At 45.5% G+C, this 9,039-nt stretch overlaps 1 protein-coding gene across 4 annotated transcripts; it reads left to right on the top strand.

Moving 5' to 3' along the window:
* Positions 1-3,839: 3,839 nt before the first annotated feature.
* Positions 3,840-8,257, top strand: LOC120670063 (putative glucose-6-phosphate 1-epimerase). Of its 4 annotated transcripts, none has more exons than XM_039950195.1 (9): positions 3,840-3,863; positions 5,775-5,849; positions 6,190-6,246; positions 6,329-6,486; positions 6,602-6,742; positions 7,140-7,242; positions 7,325-7,424; positions 7,554-7,797; positions 7,929-8,257. In XM_039950195.1, exons 1-8 carry the CDS (start codon positions 3,855-3,857, stop codon positions 7,772-7,774), a joined length of 864 nt encoding a protein of 287 aa, XP_039806129.1. In that variant the 5' UTR covers positions 3,840-3,854; the 3' UTR covers positions 7,775-7,797; positions 7,929-8,257. The 4 variants fall into 4 exon arrangements, 2 of the variants coding, with proteins under 2 accessions (XP_039806129.1, XP_039806009.1); XR_005673098.1 differs by lacking the exon at positions 3,840-3,863 and adding an exon at positions 3,887-4,379 and having other exon boundaries at positions 7,321-7,424; positions 7,554-7,833; positions 7,933-8,257; XR_005673063.1 differs by lacking the exon at positions 3,840-3,863 and adding an exon at positions 3,896-4,379 and having other exon boundaries at positions 7,554-7,833.
* The last annotated feature ends 782 nt before the right edge of the window (positions 8,258-9,039 follow it).

Raw genomic sequence — 9,039 nt, 5'->3', positions numbered from 1 at the left:
TATCTAAACTCATCAAATAATGCGTGCATGTAAGTTGAAACATATATATTTGCATCAGATTATAGCTTGATTATGAGGTAACAATCCGCATGTCAAATTATTATTCTACAATATATAAATTTCTCTAGCTCCCCAGCTTATAAAAGAAACAAGGATTTTAGGGCCTGTTTGGAGAAGCTAAAATTGAGTGCTAAATTTTAGCACTATATATATATATATATATTGGCACTCACACATATGCTAAAGTTTTTGAATCTTGGTTAAACTTTAGCCCTGTCCCACTCCCGTTTGGATGAGTTCACCCATTAGATCCAATCAGAGCCTTAGTGAGATACACTGTTGGAGGCACCATAAACCCTACACCCTGGTACAACCCTAGCTATTGCATGCACTACATATACATAGCACAAGTACGCCGCATTAATTCACGTGCTTAGCTCGATTTTTTTAGGGTCGCTGAGCTCGCTCGATTATAGTAAATCAAAATTGGGCGCACCAAAGCAAAGATACGGATCGTTGAGTACCACGCATTTGCTGTTGGTAATTGTGCCGTCTGAGTTTTACGAGGATAAAACTCTCTTTCATCCCATTAAACTCTCTTTTCTCTCCCCCATGTTAGCAAAATTGATGATGGATGTGGTATTATTAAACTCTTCGTGAAACCCTCCTTGAGACTTGCCTCGTTAATAATAACAGACCCGGCCGGACCGATCAATTCAATCTATAGCACTGAGGAAGCGCTGAGCGCGCATGCAGATTGAGCTTCTTCATTCGCTGGCGGCCCTGCCGATTTGATCGATCAGCCGCCGTACGTCAGCGCTAGATATGCTAGCTATACCCCTGTTCGATCGGTTCCGTCCCGTCGCATGCATCTTGACCGGTAGCAGCTTGTTTGGATCGGAGCTGCTGCTGCCGCGCGCAGCTTTCTCCATCATCGAGCTCCGCGGCCGGCGGCCATGCATCCACTGCATGCGCCGTCAGATGATCAGCTGCGGCCGGCGGCTGCTGTCTGCAAGCAAGTATATATGCTGGCGCTGCATCGATTGGTCGATTATTAGTTCCTCTGGGATAATTAAAGGCGGTGCGTGGTGGTCACATTATATATACAGTACTCGATCGTCAGGCGAAGTCAGAGGGAGCTCACGCAACGCAAAGCCGGTGGACGCGTCATCGATCGATCCCATTATGACATGCCCATGCACTGCTAGCTCCTCCATTCACCATTGTTCACCAATAACGATCGAGCCCAGCCACACACCATCCCTCGGCTCTCAGCGACCCAACTTTGTGTCAGCTCACGGCTGACTGGCTATATATGTGCGATAAATGTGCAGGAATTGAATACCTATATCTATCTATATATAAATAATTAAATACACAAACACCAGAGGCGGACCATCGCCTGAATGCATGCCTGATTCACATGTACGGAGTACTGCAGTATTGTTATACCTCCGTTGGTCCCCGGCCGTTGTATGTATGTGTATAGTACTATATCTATATATACAAGCACGTGGTTCTTCTGCACATAATTACTATCTAGTATACTGGATCATATCCTATCTATGCGAAAATAACTAGAATTCTAGATCGAGAGAGATTCGACCAGCTGTTCCTTTCAAAAAAGAGAGAGAGAGAGGTTCCGACCAGCTGCGTGCATCTGCGTCACACTATGTAGCTGCGTGCGGCACTAGTTGCTCACCGGTGCAAGGGTGGCTAGTTGGCTACCTATAGTGCGCGAGCCATTGGCATAGAGTCTTCAGAGTTCAGAGGCTCGGAGCAGCGGGTACAGTAGCTGGCAGCGGCGGCGGCGGCGGCAGCTAGCAGCATGCACGCCGCAATCAGACCGGCGGCAGGTAGCTAGCTGGCGGAGTTCGTGGCGCCGGCCGGCCATGATTGGCGCGGCGGCCCCTACAGACGGAGCCTCGTCGCCGGCGGGCCGGCTCCACACAGACGATCATCGATCGCCGGCCCGGACCGCGCGCGTGCAGAGAGCTCCGATATGGCCATATGCGCCCTTGTTTGTTTCCGCTTTTCTGGATCTCGTTTTTCTGAGAATCCCCCATGTGCGCAGTTCAAGCGTGCGATCTCCGCAATTTAGTGCCCGGTTGGCTCATTAATGGGCGCGCGCGGAGCAGTAATTCGATCGATCCCCCATGTGCGCGTACTGTATGCGTGTAGGGGCCAGCCATGGCCTGGGGCCCTGGGGGCTGGAGAGAGCGCGAGCTCGAGGTGGGGGAAGAAGAGTGAGAACCGGTAGTGACCAATGCTCCGATGCAGGAAAGCATGCTTACGGGCAGGTGTCTGTGCGTCTGATGCTGATTTTCCGATTGCGCACTGATCGGAGTTGAACGTGAAGCCTTTCGCGACCAGGCTGGTGGTCGAGCAGAGTCGATCGGTGGGCCGGTGCTGATTGGCAGCAGCAGCAGCAGACTGCAGAGTGCAGACTGGTCGGGCATTCGGGCTTGTCACCTCCTGTGGTCTCTCGTCCCAAAGCGCAGCTAGCTAGCGAGCTACAGTGAAGTCAGTGACCTAGCTGGGGTCAGAGTGGAGATGGGATCTCAAACGCAATCCTTTTCTTTTCTCCCTCCGATCCGTGCCCAGCTTTTGCTACGATCTCGGGATCAAGCCGGCTCGACAGGAAATTCAATGTCAGACTGATGACGAGCACACTACACACAGTATTACCTTTTTACAGAGTCGGGATTTTACCTTTTTCCCCTTCTCTGATGAGATGGGAGCCGCTTACCAAATTCGACCACGTTTGGGAAGAGTGGAAAGTATATAGCGTGGCAAAAAAAAAAAAGACAACATTCACGTCGTGACATTGCTGACTAGCAGGAGTACTGTTTTGTGTGTTCTGGTCTCCGTTCTGTGTTCTAGCATGTAAAAATTTTCCGTGCTACAGTCGTTTGCATCGTTTACCCAGCACTGCACCGGAAAAAAAATCGATGGCCGTGGGTCCTTCTGCTAGCCTTCAGTCGTTGGGCAGAGACGTTGCAGGAACACTGTAGCATTCGCTTCTCTGTCACTATGGACTCGAAACATAGTTGGGCCGGTCTGATCGCGTTTGGGCCAGGGTGGTGCTGGTGGTATCCGGAGAGATGGGCCACTTCAACAAGCTGCAAATCGAACGGGTCCTTTTTTTTTGAAAAAGATAAATCGAACTCCTTCTGGCCCGGAAACTTTACTCGTTGTTTAGTGAGGCGCCGGGCCTACGAAAATGCTAACTTCCGGAATCCTATATATCTTGTGCAAGATTTTTATCTTTCCCATTTTTCACTATTTAAGATTTGTGCACCTATTATCCATCCAATTTTTTAACCCCATCAGGTCACCAACATCTCATCTTCCTCCCTCCGGTCGACCCTCCGCTCCTGCTCCCCACCGTGAGCCGCCGCCGTCCTCCACCCCCAGCTCCTCGCCGCGCGCCGCCACCGCGCTTGCTTCCTGTTGTGCGCCGCCGCTGCGGGCACCCCGACCCCTGCTCCCTGCCGTGAACGCCCTCCCACCCTAGCTCGCAGTCGTGCACACCCGCCCCGCCCCTACTTCCCGTCGCGGACGCTCATCGCCGAGCTCGCTGTTGCCGCAGCAGCGGCGGCCGCCTCTGCTTCCTATCTCGTCGCTGCCCGGCGCGTCCCGGCTTTGCTTTGGGATCACCATGGCCACCCCTGCTCGCGATCGCTGTCACCCCCCCCCCCCCCCCCCTCTCCCTCCCGCCACGGCCGGAGCCACCCCCACCCTGCTCGCAGTCACAGTGCCCCGTACCCTGCTCTCTGCCACACAAAATGTTCATCTAGATTTTGATAAATGTTAAATCTATTGCCTCGAGATGTTTAAATAGTTTGTAAAATATGTTGAAAGTAATATGTTTTTCCAACATATTGATGTATGTGTTTCTTGAAAATGTTAAATCTATTATTTTGAAATGTTAAACTATTTTTTGGAAATGTTGAATTTAATTTAGATCTAATAGACTTTGTTGACACACAGCTTATCCATAAGAGCCTCTTTTAATTTTCACTGTAGTTATTAGCTAGATAAAGCTTCAAAAAGTAGCCTGAAAACGTACTCTTAAAATACGCTTCACGAGATGTGATACGTGCTTCCTTGCCCGTTTTCTCCGCGCTCACGCTTGCTGGTGGACGGCCGCTTTGCCGCCGCCCGCCGCCTATAAATGAGCCCTCCCACGAACGCTGAAAATTCCTTCTCCGCTTCATCCCCTCGCCGTCGTCGGAGCCGAAGGTGCGGGCGCTTCCTCGCCGCCGGTCGGGGACCGAGGAATGGCCGGGACGGCGGCGTCCGTGGAGCGCGTGAGGGACCGCGCCACCGGCCTCGACAAGTTCGTCCTCCGCGAGGTCCGGGGCAGCTCCGTCGAGGTCAGGTCACCCTTCCGCAGTACCGTCGCCTCTATTATCGGAATCTGTATTGCTCGATTTGTTCTTCAGAAAAGTTATTTGCTCGATCTTCATCCTCGTTTCGCCGCCCCAACAAAGTTAATTCCGCTTCGTTTATTAGATAACTGCGCTAGGCTCGATTGCGGTAGGGTAAATTGGGTGATTACAATTTCGGAGTGATTTTGATTTCCGGTAATTCAGAGTGATTAGAGGAATGGTGGTGGTCAAGGAGCAGTACGTGTTGCGAGTTGTGACCATGTAGTGGTGGGAGGTAGGTTGGTCAGACTTCAGAGGCAACGCCAACCTAGTGTTTGACCCTTCGCATATCGATGGAGCATTTTCGCGCTCCATAAATTATTATCGGTTGAATTGATCGTTCAGAAATGTGGATACAGCATGTTTGGCCTGGGTGGGCTGCCGTGATGCTTCCGCTCAGCCGCGGTTCGCCTGCACTAGTTAATATTTGGTTTTTGTGATAGCATTTTGTATTCTTTTATTTATTAGTCAATTTTTGTTTCCAGTCATAGCTACCTGGTCATGATTGGACATTGTCCAAAAAAACTATTTTGATTGTATATGCAGAATTCTAGATTCTGAATATGAAGAAGGGTTGGGCCTGGCATATTCTGGAAAAAAGAATGGCCATGTCATGTCTCTTGGTTTATCTGCCTCTGTTTTATGTTAAGGTTCTGGAGACAGCTAGATAGCTTATGTGTTTTATATCCTGTATCGGACATTGACCTGACATTCGGGGCATGTAAACATTGGTGGGGATCGGATAACTGGACTTCTCCTTGTATCTAAATCATCAGCGTCCTTTTCTTTTATATTTGGAAGTGCACGCCATAATTGTTCACACGACATCAATGGTGTAGAGTAACTGGAAACAATAGTACTCAGACCTGTAGACTCGCACTCTGCTAGCCTGGAAGTTCGATTCCAGACAATCTATAAGGAAGACTCAAGGGCTAGCAATAACTATAAGTGCTATTTTGTTAAATTTATTTCTATATCTTAATTTGGTTTTTGGGCACAAGCTTACTTTTCTTTGTGTAATTTTAACACAGCGTACTATCTTACTAGTGTGTGAGCTGCCAGCTCCAACAATTGTATGCAAGAACCAGAGGTCTAGCCGACAGCTTATTTCTGATATCCAACAATTATAATTCGGCTGGGACCTGAGATACAAGTCTATCTTGATTATGGTCAGCTTTTGAAAAATCAATGTGAGAGTAAAAAGAACAACACTACTGAATTCTGTACCTAATGCCGTGGCCATTGCCTGCTTACTTTTGATGCTATTCTTGTAAGAGATATTATCCCAAACAAGCATCTGCCATCTGGCATCCTCTCAGTTTTTATTTTAACTATTTGCAGGTATATTTATATGGAGGTCAGGTGACATTTTGGAAAAATAACTTCGGTCATCAACTGCTTTTTGTCAGTAAAAAGGTATTTAGACCTTTTAGTTTCAGTAACAACATTTGTGTATGCCAATAGCTCTTTAGAGTGCTTTATGTTTATTCTTATTTTATTAGATCAGGTGCTATTCTTCATTTTGTTATCATATTGGCATTGGACAATGTTAGGAGTAGGCTACCATTTTTTAATTTTCTAGCCATCATCATTATGTTATGTCAATGCCAATGTCTCATGATCCACTGGTAGGAGACAGTTTTATCTTATATCTACTTTCCTTTTATTCAGAGTGTTGCAAGCTTTCAAAATATCAGGTGGTTTGAGTTTGACTCCATCTATCCTAATAATTATAATTTTCAATATTTCTTTCCAGGCTACTTTTAAACCGCCAAAAGCCATTCGTGGTGGCATCCAAATTTGCTTCCCTCAAGTATGGATCAAGCTGTTTTAGTCATGTTTCCTTTGGAAGCGGTTTGTCTACTAACACCCAGATGTACAATTTCATCTTGCAGTTAGGTAGCCATGGAGTTCTTGAACAGCATGGATTTGCAAGGAACCGATTCTGGAGTGTTGATGAAAGTCCACCTCCTTTTCCAGTTGCTACTTCCAATTGTCATATTGACTTGATACTCAAGTCATGTCAAGAGGATTTGAAGGTCTGGCCACATAGGTCAGAATCTACTTTGAACCGTCTAATTGCTACTGCACATGTCAGATAAAAAGTATCACTATATTCATCTCGCCACCCCACTGAACTAATCATGTTCATTGTTCATGACTTGCAGCTATGAATTTCGTCTGAGAGTTGCACTTAGTCCAAGGGGAGATCTTATTCTCACATCTCGAATTAAAAATATGAGCTCAGATGGCAAGCCATTCCAATTTACATTTGCATATCATACTTACTTTTCGGTATCTGATATCAGGTACATTGCAAAATGACATTTGTTTGCCCCACCAAGCTATTTTCAGCATCTCTTATGGCCCTCTGTAGAAGAACTGATAGCTGATAGGAAAATTGCTGCAATATACGTTGAACTTCGAACATGATTGATGTTGAATTAATCACCTTCCGGTTCAGGCTCCAAGTTTATTATTATTTTGTGAGGAAATCCAAGTCCTTTTCTTTTGGAAAACAAAGAGATTGTACACGAGGAACTTCTTGTATTTGAATGCAAAGCCTCAGCCACTATAACCTTAGCTTGTGCTTATCAATAAGCAATATCGTTTCTGCAAATAGATCGTGCAGATCACCAGATAGATTTACATGTACCATTGGCTACTTCTTGTTTCCATGCCCTGAAACATGCTTTCACATTCCAGTGAAGTGCGGGTAGAAGGTTTGGAGACCTTGGACTATCTTGACAACTTGCAATCCAGGAATCGTTGTACTGAACAAGGAGATGCAGTTGTATTTGAGTCTGAAGTAAGCTTGTGTTCCACTAAATTTCATGGTTTGACGCCATTTAAGTTCCAATAAAACTCTAATTATGTTCATGATAAGTAAGGTGGACAAGGTATATTTGAGTGCTCCACAGAAGATTGTGATCATTGACCATGAGAAGAAAAGAACGTTTGTTTTGAGGAAAGAGGGACTTCCAGATGTTGGTGCGTTAGGCCAATTCTTTCTCACATTACAATTTTGATCTGTGAAATTCTATCTCCAATGTCCAGCTATTGCTTGTGGTCCCGTTTTTCATTCCCATGGTATTGTTGTTACCACTTCTCATTTTGCAGTCGTTTGGAACCCTTGGGACAAGAAGGCAAAAGCAATGCCAGATTTTGGGGATGATGAGTACAAGAACATGCTATGCGTAGGGGCTGCAGCTATTGAGAAGCCAATTACTTTGAAGTCTGGTGAAGAGTGGCTAGGAAAGCAGGAAATTTCCGCTGTACCATCCAGTTACAGCAGCGGACAATTGGATCCTGAAGTCATTCGTCGGATGCACACAATCTAAGTTTCTCGATGATTATCTCCTATGTGAGTGTTCTGGGCTTCACTTCCCTAGAGCTAAAAGTATGTGGATTTCTTCAAATTAGTTTTTGTTTCAAATGATCTCTGCTATCTGTGTATTTTTCTTCCATTTTCTAAGTTACAACATTTTGCTGCAGGAAGACTGCCGCGCCTCTGAACTGACAATCTTGAAATTTCGTACGTGGACTTCAAGTTTCTGTTTTCCTGTCCAATTCCAAAACAGCCTGTATTTTTTCTGGAGCAGCATTGGGATTGAAATTACCACCATGTTAACATTAGAAAATATGGAGAATTTTTCATCCATATTAATATCAAGCTTGCACTGTACGATTTTTTTTTTTGTCCCTGAAACGTTGTATTGTATTGCAAAGGGAGGGAGCGCAAGTTTGTACTGGTTATGGGCTTGTGGCAAACAAAACTATTCATATTAATTTTGAGGCTGTATTATATTGTAAGCGTACGTGTTCTTTCTGCGCAGTGGCGGGCCCAGTATATAGCAAAAGATATTCAGTTTAATACCTATTATTTTGCCATTATTTTGGGCGCTGCGGGTTACCCCAGAAGACTTGTCACTCACTACAAATTTTATGTTGTTGGACCTAAACTGGCCCAACAAAATGGCCCATAGTCAAATTTGTTATAGAACAAATTTATTTTGTTCTGAAATATTTTTTAATTATTCTAGCAATAAAAAAAATTGTTCGAGAACAAAAAAAATTGTTCCGGAACAAAAAGTAGTTATTGGGCCTTATGCGATGGTTTGACTGCCAGTAGGCCGAGCGACTCCTAACATTTGCCATTATTTTTGGCAAAAATTTTGTATATGTAAATATTTCTCAAGTATATGCAGAAAAAATAAAAAATAAAAAGCTTAATAGTATAAACGGGCTAGAAAAAACAAACAAGGAAAAAAATTTATGATTATAGGATCATATATGGAGGAAAAACGGATTCGGTCCAAAGTTGAGGGAGGCAGATGTTGACACTAATTTGCGCCAACACACTCGAAAGTGCTAGAACGCGCGGATCGTCGACACGATCTTCATCAACAGGCTCCCCGCACCGACCGGTCAGACCGGTTGCGGCGACCGGTCAGAACGGTTCTACAGAGAACGCCGCGAAAACCTAAAACCTCGAGTTCGGGAGGGACCCCGTCGGAGCTCGTGGATCTAGGGTTGCTCTGATGTCGGCAGGCCACTCAGAACATCCTCAAACGCCATAGAGACGAGCGAAGAACAACAGATGAGA

This window comes from Panicum virgatum, chromosome 1K (genome assembly GCF_016808335.1).
Source record: "Panicum virgatum strain AP13 chromosome 1K, P.virgatum_v5, whole genome shotgun sequence".
NCBI classification, from domain to species: Eukaryota; Viridiplantae; Streptophyta; class Magnoliopsida; order Poales; family Poaceae; genus Panicum; species Panicum virgatum.
Note: the sequence above shows the minus strand (reverse complement) of the source record. Positions and strands in the feature narration are given on the sequence as shown.